The 16769-nt window shown below is 45.4% G+C and overlaps 1 protein-coding gene and 1 long non-coding RNA gene across 2 annotated transcripts in view; one reads left to right on the forward strand and one right to left on the reverse strand.

The window, feature by feature from the left end:
- Window positions 1-918: 918 nt before the first annotated feature.
- LOC139030372 (uncharacterized) lies at window positions 919-9652 on the forward strand. Its single transcript, XR_011482717.1, has 2 exons — window positions 919-3055; window positions 3171-9652. It is a non-coding gene; the product is annotated as an uncharacterized lncRNA (long non-coding RNA).
- RALBP1 (ralA binding protein 1) overlaps window positions 9327-16769 on the reverse strand; it is a 41361-nt gene continuing 33918 nt past the window's right edge. The window contains exons 7-10 of the mRNA XM_070452658.1: window positions 15256-15363; window positions 11455-11576; window positions 11140-11263; window positions 9327-10758 (exon numbers count right to left, since the gene is read on the reverse strand). Coding sequence (XP_070308759.1) covers window positions 10546-10758; window positions 11140-11263; window positions 11455-11576; window positions 15256-15363 — 567 coding nt within the window. The 3' untranslated portion in view covers window positions 9327-10545. The remainder of the gene's footprint in view (window positions 10759-11139; window positions 11264-11454; window positions 11577-15255; window positions 15364-16769) is intronic.

Here is a 16769-nt window from a genome sequence, read left to right on the forward strand (position 1 = left end):
GGCACATTTTGCTGGTTTAAATTTGGCAAAATTGGAGTTTTAGGCTAACCACATGACTCTCTCACCCTCATCAGCTGTGTTTCGTGTTCAGGAGTCAGCAGTGGTGGTTGATTGGCTGCAGACGTCTCCTGGGGGGGGGCGTGGTGTCTTCAGATGCTCCACGGCAGAGGCCATCAGCCGCTCCTGCACTGGGCGACGGCTCATCCCAAGGTGTCCCAGCGAGAGTGGGTGGGCAAAGCACAGTGTGGGGACTGGTCCCCAGGCAGACGCCCAGGGGAGGATGGCCTCACAGCAGGCGGTGCCAGGCCTGGAGGACGTTCCCTGTGGCTCAGACAGAACAGGAAAAGGTGTGTGTGCGCGCGCGCGCTCATGGTGAGGCTGCCACCTGACATGTCTTGGATGGTCCTTCATTTTGGAAATTTTTCTGGACTCTTAGTGTGTTTTGGCTTTCAAGTATCTTGAGTAGGTGATTTAGGAGAGTGCTGCTCAAACATCGCTGTGCGTTCAGTCACCCTGGAGCCCATGAAAATGAAGCCAGTGACCCAGCAGGTCTGGGTGGGGCCTGAAAGCCAGCGCTCCTACCAGAGCAGGGGGACCCCGTGGCTGTGGGATCTTGCCTTACCCAGATTAACACTCTTTCCATAGCTTTCTTTTCAACCCCCAACAGCACAGAATCAGACGACTGTTCCGCACTCAGCATTTGCATTTGGTTTCCTCAGCTGCAAGTCGGTGCTTGGCGATGCTCTGGGTGTCATACCCATAGGTGACAGGGAGTCACAGCCACAGCAGCTGCGATGGCAGCGCAGAGCTGAGCTGCGGGGCCTGAGCCCAGAGCCGGGGTTCCCAGGGCCGCCCTCCTGCAGCACGGGAGGCAGCAGGCCCGGCGGGCACAGGCTGCGCGCGGCTATGATAGCGGCTTCTCCGGTGCCTCAGTACAGCCCCCAGGCGGCAGCGGCAGCCCTGGGGCGCCCGCTCAGTGGGTATCCCCATGCTTTTACGCGCAAGGCCAAGAGCCAAACCCGGGCAGTTGTAATCCGTTCCGCTCCCCCAGGCCCACCTGCTCGAGCCGTCAGCAGGCTGTGCGTGTTCTCCTGCACTCACTACACTGGGTCCCCCCACCTCCCCCAACCTATCTCCCCCAAGTATCGCCAGCTCTGACCTGCACACCGCTAGGGACCTCTTTAGCCTTTTGTATCAGGGTCATCAGCCCAGTCGCTTCTTGAGATGCTAAGGCAGCACTGAGCTGGGCTAAGTCGCTTTAGTCTTGTCCTACTCTGCGACCATAGCCTGACAGGCTCCCCTGTGCATGGAATTCTCTAGGCAAGAATACTGGGGTGGGTTGCCATTCCCTTCTCCAGGGCATCTTCCCAACCCAGGGATCGAACCTGTCTCTTAATGTCTCCTGCATTGGCAGGCAGGTTCTTCATCAGTGCCACCTGGGCCCTTAAGGCAGGGCATGCCAGACTGAAAATAAACATACAAAAGAGAAGAGGAAAGCCAGTAAAGACAGCTTTTGAGATCACTGCTTTAGGCAAAAAGGCTCAGGAGGAAAAAAAAAAAAAAAAAAAACCAGGACACCCAATGAAGTGTGGCACAATCTTACATTCAAACACTAGTCATGGCTGACCTGAAATTCCACTGCAACAGGGCGCCTGTGTACACGGCTGCCTCTTGGTAAGGCCAACCGATGTCAACAGACAGCTGGGAGCCACGCCTCTGCTCAGGGCCTCTGTCGCCAGAGGGGTGCCCCGCCACCAGCCAAGCTGTTTCATCCAGAGGACGCACAGGCCCTTCCGCACTGCCGCCCCTCGTCTGAAGCCCACAGCGTCGAGTTAACCTCACAGCAGTAAAGAATACACTTTTTTATCCCCACGTGAGAAGCGCTGGAGTTTGGGGTGGGCCTTCCTTAAGAAGGCTGCCAACACCTCACCCCCACCCTTCGACCCCCAGAGCACAGCCCTTGCTTTCTCCAGTTGCAGCCGGGATGTGCAGTGGTGCCTGCAGCTGTGAGGCCTGGGACACAGATGAGCACCACGCTTGTCCCTGTCCCCCACGCCCAGCTCTTCCGATCCCGTCGGAGGTTGGGGCCCAGGTTGCCAGCCAGCGCCACCTCGTGCCCTCTCGCTCTCAGGGGACGCACGGTGGTGGCAGCTACACCCAGAGGCTCTGAGCCTCGGTCTCTACTCGGGCCCCAGATGGAGAGAGGTTTATGCACAGCCCTGGCCTGAATTAACCACAGCTCCAGCTCTCCCAGAAATGAATCTTAAGCCAGTCAATCAGGAAGCACCTGACGATCCCCGACATCTCCTAAAGGCAAGTACAGGCACACCTCATTTCATTGTGCTCGACAGATATTGCTTTTTTCTTTCTTTTAATAAACTGAAGGTTTGTGGCAGCCTTGAGTCAAGCAGGTCTACCCAATAGCAACTTAAAAAAATTAAGGCATGTACGTTGTTTTATGCAAAATGCTATTTATTGCACACTTAACAGTGTAATGTAAACCTAACTTTTACAAGCACTGGCAAACCAAAGCCTTCCTGTGACTTGTTTTATTGCAATATTCTCCTTACTGGGGTGGCCTCAACCAAAGCCACCCCGTCTCCAGGTCTGCTGTGATGACCTCATGATAACCCACCCACCTTCAGCCTAAGGTGACTTCCTGTTCCTGCTCCTTGGAACTCCTTTTAGCTGCTAGAGTGCATGCTGCCTGAGTCAAGTCACTTTTATTCAAATCTTTCAATGTTTTTCTAGGCCCCAGTTCCTGTAACAGTTGTGGCATCAGAAGTGGGGCCCAGAGGAGCCCCCGATGGTCCCGGGAGCACAACACCCAGGCGCAGGTACTCACTGAGCCCCACAGCTTTGGCATCCTGAGCTGTCAGATTCTATCTGAACATCTCTTCTTCTGGTTGGGGTCCTAGAAATCGGCTGGTGTCAGACTAGGTCGAACTGAGAAACAGGACTGGGTCCAGTTTCGACTGGGTCTGACTTGTGAGCCAACCACATCTGTGGTTAAACCGGGTCTGACTGCGGATCAGCTGGGTCCATGAGGCCTCAGGTGAGTAATGATCTAAGGATGAATAAGCTGGTTAATGGTACTGAAGGTGATCCTGAATCAGCGTCTATAGAAGAGAGCTTTTAACCTAGAGGAGTTTCTGTCTCCTCCTCTACAGCGTCCATTGACCAGGAAGACACCACCAGACACAACTCATGCCAGAGCCTGCAGCGGAAACCCTTGGGGAAACTGGAGAAGCCGGCAAAGTGTGAGAATTCTGCCAAAGCCAGCTCTGCCAAGATCCACCACGGTGCCCGGTGGGGAGGAAGGTAAAGTGTTCTGTTGTCACCTGCTTTCCAGATCCAGACTAGCAGGCAGAGAATACTCATGAGAATTAAGTGGTACCTGTGATATGTGATTGTGCTTTCGGGTACCCAGTAGTGGTTGACCTTTTTTCTCCCAGGGACAGATGTTAAGTAGTGGTTGACCTTTTTTCTCCCAGGGACAGATGTTACCTTCTTACTGGTCTCATTTTGTGTCCTGAGAACTTGGCTTAGTTGCCATCAGGTTGGCGATCAGGCAGAAGTGAGGGCCGCACCCCATTTGCTGCTAGGGTCCTAGTGACTGGCCAGCTGTCAGGGGAATCATCTAAAGAGTTCCTCCTTTGGGCCCTTTAGGGGTGGCTCTGGATTTTGGGGGCATCTGTTGCACCCTCTTTGGGGACACCCTTGTAATTTTGGGGGTTGCTCACTGTCAGAAATATTTACTGAACCTGGACAAGATATTGGAAAGTTTTTTTTTTTTTTTCTAAGTAGCTCTATGGTCAGAAGTTGGCCAAATTAGAAGCTGATATTCAGAGCCTAATATGAACTTTTTTTAAGCCTTCTCTCCAAAGCTGGAATGAAACTGTATACCCACAGGAAAAGAAAAACATTCTGAAGCCTTTGGAATGTTTTAGTAAGTCCTTCTGCAAAGATACACAGTTCTAAACCTAGGACATGGGAGCTTTTGATTTTCAACTTGACTGACCTTCTCGCTGATATGAAGAAGCAAACAGAACATGATGTAGTTGGAAGGGTGGGCAGCACCTTGGTACCATTCAAGTTCCCACCCACCTCTTGGAAGAATTTAACAACTGCACTTGTCTTACAAACCAAGTCTTCCCAAGAACAGTAATGCAGCTCTAGAGACAAACCAAACCTCCACCTGTGCTTTTTCACCAGTCCTCAAACCTCCCTGTTCACCTCAGAAGGCTTGCAGACATCAAAAAGAGGGGGCTTACATTCTTTCTCTGTACCTCTGGGGGTGTAAGTAACTCTCCCTGGTTTCTCTAAGCAGTTCTCATCAGAGGAGAGGCTTCTGAAGACTAGGGCTGTGTTATATTCCACTGTATAGCAGTGATTCAGTTATACATATATATACATCTTTTTAAAAAAAAATTCTTTTCCACTGTGGTTAATACAGTTCCCTGTGCTGTATACAGTAGGAACTTGTTTATCCATCATACATGTAATAGTTTGCATCTGCTAATCCCAACTGTCCAATCCCTCCCTCCCCCTTGGAAACCACAAGTCTGTTCTCTGAGTTTGTGTCTCATGGATAAATTCATTTGTGTCATATTTTAGATTATATGTGTAAGTGGTAACATATTTATCTTTTTCTTACTTAGCATAATAATCTCTAATTGCATCCATGTTGCTGCAAATTGCATTATTTTGTGCTTTTTTTATGGGCTTCCCTCATAGCTCAGTAAAGAATCTGCCTGCAATGAAGGAGACCCCGGTTCAAGAAGATCTGCTGGAGAAGGGATAGTCTATCCACTCCAGTATTCTTGGGCTTCCCTTGTGGCTCAGGTGGTAAAGAATCCACCTGCAATGAGGGAGACCTGGGTTTGATCCCTGGGTTGGGAAGATGCCCCGGAGAAGGGAGAAGTTACCCACTCCAGTATTCTGGTAGAGAATTCCATGGACTCTATAGTCCATAGGGTTGCAAAGAGTCAGACAAGACTGAGCAACTTTCACTTTTCATGGCTGAATAATAATCTTCTGTTGTATATGTGTACCACATCTTTATCCATTCTTCTGTTGATGGACATTTAGCTTGTTATTACCATGTCTTGGCTATTGTAAATAATGCTGCTATGAACATAGAGGCGTATGTATCTTTTTGAATCATAGTTTTGTCTGGATATATGCCCAAGAGTCAACTGCTAGATCATATAGTAATTATATTTTTTAGTTTTTTAAGGAACCTGTACCAGTTTATATTCCTACCAACAGTGTGGGAGGGTTCCCTTCTTGCCACACCTTCCCCAGCATTTTGAGACTTGTTAATGATGGCCATTCTGACGGCTGTGAGGTGGTACCTCATTAAGTTTTGATTTCCATTTCTCTAATAATTAGCAGTGATGAGCTAGCTAATGTGCAGAGTGGCCATCTGTGTTTCCTCTTTGGAGAAATGTTGTTTTAGATCTTCTGCCCATTGTTGGATAGGATTATTTGTGTTTTTTTTGTTGTTGAGTTGTGTGAGCTGTTTATACACTTTTGGAAGTTAAACCCTTGTTGACCACATCATTTGCAAGTATTTTCTCCCATTTTGTAGGTTGTCTTTTTATTTTGTTTATGGTTTCCTTCGCTGTGCCAAAGCTTATGATTAAGTCCCATTTTATTTTTATTTCTATTGCCTTGGAAGACTGACCTAAGAAAACATTGGTATAATTTATGTCAGAGAATGTTTTGTCTCTGTTCTCTTCTAGAAATTTTACAGTGTCTTTAATAATGGCTAAAATTTTAAAACAAACACTACAAGGTATCTCCTTATGTCTGTCTGTATGTATGTCTACCTCCAAATGGTATTGCCAGAGTTAATTTGTAAAGAGCTCTATTTAATTAGGTTTTATAGACAGATGTTACATAAATCATATATTCTCAGAAATACTGAAACTAACCTAAGTGTTTTTCAGGTTCATATGATCTAGGATAATATTCAGTAAATAAAAGTTAGTTTAAGACTGTTGCTTTAAGGGAAACAGGCATGTCATTAAAGTTATTGGCATAAAATATATTTTTATTCTACCTAGGTTTACTAAAAAGTAAGCTGTCATCTCTCTTACAGAATTTGTCGGCAAGAAAGATAACTTAGTGAGATTTTCATGACTGAACATAATTGTTGAGAACAAGTGAATTAAATAGAGGCAAGATAAAAAGTTTATAAATAAACTTTCCAACAACAGTTATACTTTACCAGTATGTCTACTTAAAAATAGTTTCCAAAATCTTTTTGGTAACTTGAAACCTTAAAGTTATACTGAGAGAAGTTAAGTGATGGACATTCATTAGGTATCAATGAATATCTAGATCATTTCCAAATAAGATAAAAATTCTAACACATTAATTACTGAACAAATTTTTATCCACTTTTGGCTTTTATGGAGGAACTAAAGATATTTGGGTCTCTCTGTAAGCAAGTTTTGTGCCACATTGGAAAATTAAAGGATACATGTGCTTCTAGAAATTATAAAATTATTATTAACTTGCCAGTCCACAGAATGCTAGTGCTAAGGTAGTGTTCACTAAGAAGTAAGGATTCTAAGGGTTAAAAACTCTAATCACTAAGTCATTAAAACTACTCAGATAGTAAGGGTGAAAGGAAACTGTATGAAAAGTAGATAAGGAAAATAAAATGACAGTCTCAGGATGAGGAAGAGGAGAAAATCTGGGACAGAGCCTGGATGCACAATGTCTGTGGAAAAGGAAGTGTGTATGTGGTCAAGCAGGCTAAGACTGAAATGGATTAAAGTTTTTCTTAAAAAATTAGTTTTACTAGCAAAATACACAGGTGCAAAATTAGAATTTGACTTTTCCCTCTGTTAAAAGGATAAAAAGTCCTCTTCAACTATTGTTCTGCTGTTTATAAGATATTGTAAAGAAAGAGTTTGTGTTTGTTTTACCTTTTAAGTAATCTATGTGGACAGCAAAAATTTTGTATGTTACCAGAATAACTGACTGTTTCATATTGTTTTTATCAGATCTTCACTTAACAAAACCCAGTCTTCTAAACATTAAGAACACTAACTTTTAAGGTAAACTTTTGTATTTCCCTTTAATATCTGCTACTGTCACCTTGCTTAAATAGACAAGTACCATTGTATCAATGATCTGTGATCCTACTGAATTAAATGTTCAATCCTTTTGACATTTTCTCATCAAATTACTAAATAGATGGACTCCACGCTTCCACTCCAAGGGGCGCAGGTTCCATCCCAGGGTGGGGAACTAAGATCCCTCATGCTGTAGCCAAGAAATTTAAAAACAAACAAAAAAAACTACTGAGATTCTTTTGATCTCAAAGTAAACTCATGTTTTCCAGGAGCCCTCTGGGAAATCAAAAGATTTGCCTCTCATCTTGTAAATAAGATGTTAAATACTTGGGTTTAGTTGATATAATATGTGGGAAGAAATGATAATGATAAACCTTCTTAGGTATATTTGTATCAACATATGTTCCTAGTATGTATTCCAGAAATTGTCTGAAGTTTCTAGAAATGTATCAATACTTTAGGATAATCATTGGATAGTGAGAGTATTGTATGCCACAGAAATAACTGCATTTCCTTATCAAATGAAACCTCGTCAGCTCTTTAATCACGGACATTTCTCAGTCTTTTGTCCTTTACAGACAGTTACTGTTTTACGGGTATGCTTTTGGAAAGGGCAGATTTATGGAAAGCACCCTACAGGAGACTCTTGACCACTAGGTGTGGAAGTTACAAGGTGTGGAACCTCGGCTGTGGATTTCACACCTGAAGGCCCCCCCAGACATCTGGTCCTGTGCAAATGTTGGAGACTACGAATCAAACCAACCAGGAAGAGAAGCAGCTGCCATCATGGTAGGATACTCCCTCCTAGGAGGGCTGAGAACATTTCTCTCCACTCCTCCTTCCCTCTATGACCCTTCTACTCACGTTCTGTGAGCGCTTCTCCAGCCTGGAAAGAGAATGCTGTTGTCGCAGGGTCTGACACGTGTCTGAAGATCCTATAGTTCTGTTCATCACAAACTCCGCCCTGATGCCCAGAGCAACAGTTTCCCTGGAGCAAACTCGGCCTTCTCTCTATCATATCAAGACCCTGGGTCTCTCTCTCCATCTGTGGTTGACAACCCCCAAGCCGAGGGACTACTACATCTAGGCAGTGGGCGGAGAAAGTGACACCAGCACAAAAACAACTGGGAAGCCTGCAGATCGTGGCATTTCCCCTCCTGAGCCTCAGACTAAGCCACAGTTAGCAGAAGGCATTCGTGATTCAAAAATCCCTTCCCTTGGCAGCTCTCCACTGCCCTGGCTAGGAGAAAGTGCAAGATGAGGCTGTGGTCAGGAACCACTCCTAAACTCTTCAAGACACTGCAGACGCTGCCCAACAAAATCCCCAGAATTGTTCTTGACTCCAGGACAGTGAGCAATTACCTTTAGCTGAGCACTGAGGTGTCTGTTCTGGCCAACACTGCTTGCTGCGTCTGGATTAACAGCCCTGGGGAAGTGGAAACTCAGCTCCCTGAGGTCACTGAACAAGCCGCTGGACTGCATCAAGTATTGTCTTCAGCAGGCTCTTTCCTGACTTATGTGATTTTGGTGTAGGTCTCACGGCCCCAGACACTCACTGGTGGTGATCCTGCTGGGAAAGCCTTAATGTATGTCTGCAGCACTCACCACCAAGCCGACCAAGCTCTCCCTCAGACTGGAGCAACAAGAGAAGAGGAGCAGAAAGAACCACCAACTTAGACTGTGAACCAAGGTCAGGACCTGTGAATGCCACAGATTCAGCACAACTGGCGCAAACTCCAATGCAGCAGCTGAGAGGAGCGCCAGTGCCTTAAATCTCAATCAGGATTCTCAGGCTGAGAGTCTGATTAAAAGATAAGTTAGCAGGCCCAAAGCAGAGTCACCTAAAGGAAGCCCCGCCTTCACCAAACTTGAGACTATCAGTGTTGGCTCCCCCAGAACCCAAGACTGAAACCATCAGTCTGGAATCATGTGACCTGCACCAAAAAGGTGACCCACTGGACAGACAGACCCCTGCCATCACCTACAAGACAGTAACCTGGTCACAACCCACCTTCCTGCCCAACTGGGCCAGCTGACCAGGCATCACTCACAGAAGCCACTGCAGATCCAGTCCAGGCAGCCAGACACCCACTCAGCACCAGCCGGGTGGGGAAGGGGACACAAAGTGAGTTAACACAAAACATCCTGCTCACTTGTGGACCTTGAAGGCATATCAGACCAGCTACAGTGCACTCAGGTATTTCAAAGAAAGAACGGGTACAGAAAACAAGAAGCTTTTGTTCTCCCTCAAATGGCTGTTGAATTTATTTGCTTGATCAATAATGGTCCTGGCAAAAATTAGTTAACCAACGCTGAGACAACTGTAATGAAATACTGATTTTAAAAATTCATGACACCATGATAGAAATTAAGAGTTTACACAAACAAAAAAGAAACCTTCAGTATTGCCAGCAAATATAAAATAAATGTAATATGACCGACAGGACAGCAAGAAGGCTTTTATACATTTATATTTGACACCTGACCATATTTTCAGTCACCATAATATCTTCTCTCCAGGTTTAAAAAAATAGTATGCTGATTTCTATAACAAAGCTTTTTTTTCGTACAAAAATCAAATAATGGCCAACAAGTCACAACAGTGCAATAGGTAGAGAATAAAAAACCGCATTAACCAGGTGCTGAAATAAATACTAACCAGGAGAAGAGGATGCGCCCTCATGGGGTGTTTCCATCACCAGGACGTGTGGGTTTGTCTTCACAGTCCAGAGCCTCTTGGAGCCACTTACTCGGACCCAGCAGCACTGGACCCCGGTGCCTGTGAGCCGGACGCCTAGGGTAACCAAGGTCGTGGGGGGAGGGGGAGGGTCAGGACCACGGCTGACTCCCGAGGAAGTCCGATTCCTAGTACTCAGCCTGGCCCACCGGGCGTCCAGCAGCAGTTCGCCGAGCCTGTGTGGACACTGACTGCAATCCTGTGTGAGCGCGTGGTTACCCATCGATATGGCTTTATGCAGGCAGACATGCTTACATTCGGGCCCGAGCAAGCCACCCACGGCGCTCTGTCCTAATGGAAGGTCGAAGAAACATGCTGTGTGGACGCCCCGGGTCCTCCCACGACCCAGGCCACCGCGGTGACTCGGGCGGGGCTGAGAGGGGAGGGTGGGTGGGGCCGGCCGTTCAGGAAGGAGGCCCCCAGGACCCGCACCGCGGAGGTGTGAAGGCACAGGCGAGTGGCGGCAGCGAGATCCTGGGGACGTGGCGGGCGGGGCGGCCCCATGTGGCTCCCCCATGAACGAGAGAAAAATCCTGATTCTGCCGTAATAAAAAAGCAAAGAAAGACGATTTTTGGTTTAAAAAGAAGCCACTCAAGGGTTAAAATAGTTATTTAAGTTAACAAAGGAAATGACTCTTCCAAGAAGCCACTGTCTAGGACACCGGTGTGCCAACCAGCAGTCTCCGTCTCCGGAGGCCCGCGCGGGCCGGCTAGCTCTCAGATGGGCGTCTCCTTCCGCTCCCTGCCGGGCGACGGCCTCGCCTGCTCCTTGGCGGCCGGGGGCGGGGGCGGCTCCCTGGCACTGGGCTCGGGCTCCGGCAGGGGCTCGGGGCGCGCGCGCTGCAGCTGGAGCAGGCGAAGCTGCACCCGCAGCTCGATGATGGCCTCGCGCTCCTCGTGAATGGCCTGGTTCAGGTGGTTGTTCTTGATCTGCAGGAACAGACGCAGTGGCCCGTCAGCGAGGGGTCGAGACCCCGGAAACGGTCAGGCTGAGCCACTGTCCCTCTGTGGACCCGGGGGGGCTCCCTCCTTCCTGGGGTTGTTTTCCTGCTCAGCACTAACACGATCTGTAAACTGTGGGGCAGAGCGAGCTGCTGTCCGGGGCCTGTCGCCCGGCCCCCCAAATGGCTCTGGGGCCAGCAACCCCCAGTGGGGGGTCCTGGGTGGGGTTCTCTGTTGTGTCCCAGCCCCTGCCGGAGAGAGAGGGACAGCAGCCCAGGCCCATAGGCCCGTGTGAGACGAGGAGCGAGAACGATAAGCACGATGCGGACCCCTCACACTCCCAAGGGTGGCAGGCCCGCGCATGCGCACCTCCAGCTCCTCGTTCTGCCGCTGCAGATCCTGCAGGATGAGCTGCAGCTCGTCCTCGTCCTCGCTCTCGCTCTCACTGTCCGACGAGTACTCCTCGGTCTCGCTGCGGCCGTGCTGCTGGCGGCTGTGCGGGGACAGACGGGGCGGGGAGCGCCTGACTCACCCTCACATACAGGCTGGTAGTCAGCTTCCGGACTGCCCAGCTTTCTAGGTATGGAAGGGGTCGCTCTGCCTGGCCCCGTAACAGGAAGGGCTGAGGCTGGACGGCCCTGCTCTCCCCAGAGTCCAAGCGGAGCCCCGACCCCTGTCCCTCACCTCTGGATCTCGGCGATCTCTGCCCGGAGGCGCTCGATTTCTTCCTTCTCCGACGCAATCTGTCGGCGCAGGAACTGCTCCATGGCTAGGAGCTCCTCCTGCTCAGTCAGGATCTCGTTCTCCTAAAGCAGTGACACTGGTGAGCACCTCTAAAAGTCTAGGAAAGGTCGCTCTTCTGGGGTCTCCTCTGCTGCCCTGAACTATTTACACCCATACACAAAACAGTGGGGCGTCTCTGGTAGTAAAGAATATGCCTGTAATGCAGGAGACCAGGGTTCCATCCCTGGGTGGGGAACATCCCCTGGAGAAGGAATTGGCAACCCACTCCAGTATTCTTGTCTGAGAAATCCCATGGACAGAGGAGCCTGGCAGGCTACAGGCAGGCTTTGGAGTTACCAAGAGTTGGGAGTTGGACAGGACTGAGTGACTAACACTTCACACTTCATACACGTTAACACACACATTACAGGAAAGCTTGTACTGCACACCCCTAAAATACCCAGTTTCCCTAATTTCAAGACTAGCTTTGAGAAAAGGTAGACTAACTTGTTTGGGAGGAATGACTAGATTTTCCTCGACAAAAAAACGCTACTTAGGAATCCTTGTTATGCAAAGGATCTACAAGAGGCCAGGCGGCAGGCACACAGCAGAGTACGAGTGACTCTGTTTTTACCCCCAGCCTTTCAGAACACCTTCTCACAGACAGTCTGTCTGAGGGCCACAGGGGCCTTCAACAGTGTCACCAGGGAAGAAAGGCCCCAGCGATGTGCAGCTGTTGTCAGTATCACCTGAAAGCAGAGCTGGTGATGGAAAAGTGTTCACAGAAGAAATCTTTCCTCCTCAACACAAGCCACTGTCCTCTCAACCCATGTCCCCAGGGACAATATTTAATCAGTAAATATTCTCCCTTAACAGAATATGCATTTCTAAAACTGACATCTGTCCAGGATCTAGCTAGCCCCTCCAATCCAGAGAAAAGAACCACAGCAGACAAAACTTAGGAGAGAACAGAGATGGAAAGCTACAGAAATGAGCTGGAAGCAGCCAAGGCCTACATTTCTTTCCAAACTAGTAGCAGGAGGATAAGAACCTGTGATCAAACATGAAAGGCGCTGCGGTCAAGTTCACTTTAAAGTCAATGGCCTGAAGTCTCCAGTGTGTATAAGAAACCTCTCTCAGAGCTGTGCTCCTCACAGTCCCCAGCGTTTCTAAACAAAGGTGCTCATCCTTTTTATGAAAGCTAATGTTACAAGAAAAACCAGGCTGAAAACGCTAAAATAAAGATGCATCTGGGACCTCACTCTCTCTTCAGAGGAGAAGAGTTACATGTCCCTGGTAGGCATGACAGAAAAGGACTAAAACTTGTAGGGCTTTAGTTATCTCTGCGATACAAGGATGGTTCAACACAAATCAATGAATGTGATACACCACATTAACAAAATGAAGGATAAAAATCATATCTCAAAAGATTCAAAGAAGCACTTGAAAACATTCAACATCCTTTCACAATAAAAACTCAACAAAGTGAGTATAAAAGGAATAGGTTGACATGATATGCTGATGACAGGCCTACTACAGGTAACATGGTACCCCAGTGAAAGGCTGAAAGTATTTTCTTCTAAGATCAGAGAGAGGACAATAGGCCCAGTCTCACCACTTCTGGTTATGCCGTACTGAAGTACCAGCCAGAGTAACTGAACAGGAAACAAAGGTGTCCAAACTGTAAGGAAGTAAAATTGTCTGTTTACAGACAACATGATCTTATACACAGAAAACCATAGATTCCATCAAATAACTGTTAGAAGTAATAAATTTAGGAAAGTTGCAGGACACAAAGTCAACATTCAAAAACCAGTTGCATTTCTACACACGAACTACTATCCAAAAAAGAAATTCAGAAAACAAATCCATTTACAAATTTACAATAGCACTAAAAAAAAAAAAAAAAAAAAAAAAAAGACTTTAGAATGAATTTAAACAAAGAGGTGAAATATCTATATACTGAAAACTATAAAACATTGATGAAAGAAATTGAAGACACTAAATATAAAATGAAAGGTACCTCATGTTCATAGATTAGAAGAAATAATATTGTTAAAATTTTCATACTACCAAAGTGATCTACACATTCACTGGAATCTCTATCAAAATTCCAATGGGGTTTTGAGGTTTCCCACAGAAACAGAAAAAATAATCCTCAAATCCATTCAGAACCACAAAAGACTGTAAGAACCAAAGCAAACATTTTTTTTTTTTCAGCCAAAGCAATCTTAAACAAAAGAACAAAGTTGAAGGCATCACCCCACAACCAGAACAGTGCAGTACTGGCATAAAAACATACATACAGACCAATGGAGCAGAACAGAGTCCAGAAACAAATCCACACATTCACAGTCAACTGATCTTTGACAAGGACACTAATAAACAATGGAGAAAGAACAGTCTGTTTAATAAACAATGTTGAGAAACTGGTTTTCCACAGGCAAAAAAGTGAAACAACCCTTACCTTCTCTCACTACACACACATCAATCACCTCAAAATGGACTAAAGACAAATATAAGACCTGAAATCATAAAATTATTAGAAGAAAACACAGTAAGAGTTTCTTAACACTGGCCTGAGCAAGAATTTTTTTAGACATGACCTGAAAAGCACAAATATACAATAGACAAATGGGACTGCATCAAACTAAAAAGCTTCCACACAACAAAGAAAATGGAGTGAAGAGATAGCCTACGGAATGAGAGAAAATACTGCAGACCTTACATCAGATGAGGGATTCGTATATATAGGAAGAAGTTGAACAACTCTACAGCAAGAAAACAACCCAATTAAAAAATGGGCAAAGGACTTAAATTGACATTTCTCAAAAGAAGACATTGAAATGGCCAACAGATCACTGTCACTCATCATCAGGGAAATGCAAATGAAAACCACAATATCACCTCATACCTGTCAGAATGGCTTTTATCAAAAAAACAAGAGGTAACAAGTGTTGGTGAGGATGAGGAGAAAAGGAACCCTTGTGCACTGTTAGCGGGAATATAAATTGGTACAGCGACTGTGGAAAACAACATGGAGGTTCCTCCAAAAATACAAAATAGAGCTATCACAGTTCTAGCAATCTAGCTTCTGAATATATAAATGTAAACAGGATACTGAAGAGAGATGTTCACTGCAGCATTATTCATATCAGTCAATATATGGAAACAGCCCAATGGTTGATGGATGAATGGATAATAATGTGATATGCATATATTCATAATACCTAAGTATACATATGCCCACATAAATATAAAAACATAGAAAACATAAACATACATATATGTGTAATGAATATTATTCTGACATAAGGAATTCCTGGCATTTAATAGCACAGATGAACCTGGAGGACATGGTGGTAAGTGAAATAAGCCAGTCAGAAAAAGACAAATACCATATGATTTCACTGATTATTTGTGGAATCAAAGAAAAAGTTGAACTCATAGAAGCAGAGAGTACAACCGTGGTTACCAGACCTTGGAAAGTGAGTAAAATAGGGAAGTACTGGTAAAAAAAATACAGCTGCACTTGTGTTGAAGGACTGTCTAGAGAGGCAATGCTGATGACACTGTACTAAGTGCTGGATTATGCCATGAGAGTATCTTTCAGGTGCTCTCATCACAGAAGGTAACTGTGAGAGGGTAACTGACTGTAGCAATTATTTCACTGGGTGGAGATGCATCAAATCATGTTTATACCTTAAATATATATTTTTCTTTTTTTTTAAAGATCTTGCGAAAGAGAGGAGTTACACTTACCTGGGCAAGAAGAATATTTATGACTTCCTCGTTTTCATTCATTTCTTCTTTGGAAACATCCTCTTTTGAAAGACTGGCTATTTCTTGTGCAATCTTGGTTTCACATTCCTGTCCAACAAGAGAAATGAAAGCACTGGTCAGCCCACTGTAACACAGTCAACAAACTTACACTGTCCCCATTCCCAAAATTTCCTCCTCAGCTTCTAGAACTGAAAAACTAAGAGTGACACAGCCAGCAGAATCTCCAGACAGGGGGGCAGATGCTAACTGGGCTTTAACAGTAACGTGTGGATCTCACACTGTGGATGCACTGGAGGAAAATGTTCAGTTTCAGCTAACGTGCTCAGCATTTCTGGAACCCTCCCATATAAACTGCCTTCCGTGATCCTTCCTTTTTGGAGGGGGATCTACTTTAAGCCTACAGTTAGTTGGTTTTGCCAACGGTACACAGTCAAGTAGCCACTGTCTACCACAACACTGAACATCTTCAATACCACAAAGTACCCTTGGGCTCCTCCGCCACCAGTTGCCCCTGGAAACCACTAACCTGCTTTCCATTGCTCTGGTCTCACCTTCTTTTATGTTTCATAAAAACTGAATTAATCAGTAAGCAGTTTTTCTCCTGGCGCGTTAAATTTCACAACTCATCTATGTTGTATCAGTAGTTTGCTGAGTTATATGCAAGGATATGAATGTACCCCAGTCTGTTTATCCGTTTACCAGCTGGTGGACATTTCAGTCCTTTCTACTTTTGAGCTACTAATCAGACCTGTAAAAAACACTAAGTATCTGCTCTGTGAGGGAATATGCCTTCTGTTAGATAAATACCTAGGAGTGGGATTGCTGGGCCAGTGATAACCTGATGTTTAACTCTGAAAGAAACTGCCAAACTATTTTCCAAAATGACTGAAACAGTCAAGATCAGTCAAGCAGAGCTCCGGCTGCTCTACATTCCTGTCCACACTTGGTATTTTTAATACTGGTCATTATGGCTGGTATGCAGTGGTTTCTCACTGTGACTGTGGTCTGTTCTTCCTCAATGACAAACGATCTTCACATGTGCTTCTTTATCATCTATATATATTCTCTGGTAAAGATCTTCAGTTAAGTGCTGTTCAAACTTTTGCGTTTTTAAAATTGAATTTGTATTGTAATAATCATACACTCTTGTGGAGGATATTAATAATGAAGGAAGCTAGGCATATGGGGTAAAGGAGTATGAATTCTCTGTACCTTTCCCTCAGTTTGGCTGTCAACCTAAAACTGCCCTAAAAAAATACAACTTAAAAACTTGGCTTGTCTTATTAAGTCTAAAGAGTTTTTAATATATTCTAGTTCAAGAACTTTATCAAGTGTCTGTTTTTTTGCAAATATGTCACAGCCTCTGGCCTGCACGTTCATCTTTTTAACAATGTCTTTTGAACAGTGTGTTTTGATAAAATACAGTTTACCACATTTTTCTTTTATAGTTCATCAATCTTTCTATCCTATTTAAGAATCAAACAGCTCATACA

The sequence above is a fragment of the Odocoileus virginianus genome, chromosome 22 (assembly GCF_023699985.2).
Source record: "Odocoileus virginianus isolate 20LAN1187 ecotype Illinois chromosome 22, Ovbor_1.2, whole genome shotgun sequence".
In the NCBI taxonomy this organism is placed as follows: Eukaryota; Metazoa; Chordata; class Mammalia; order Artiodactyla; family Cervidae; genus Odocoileus; species Odocoileus virginianus.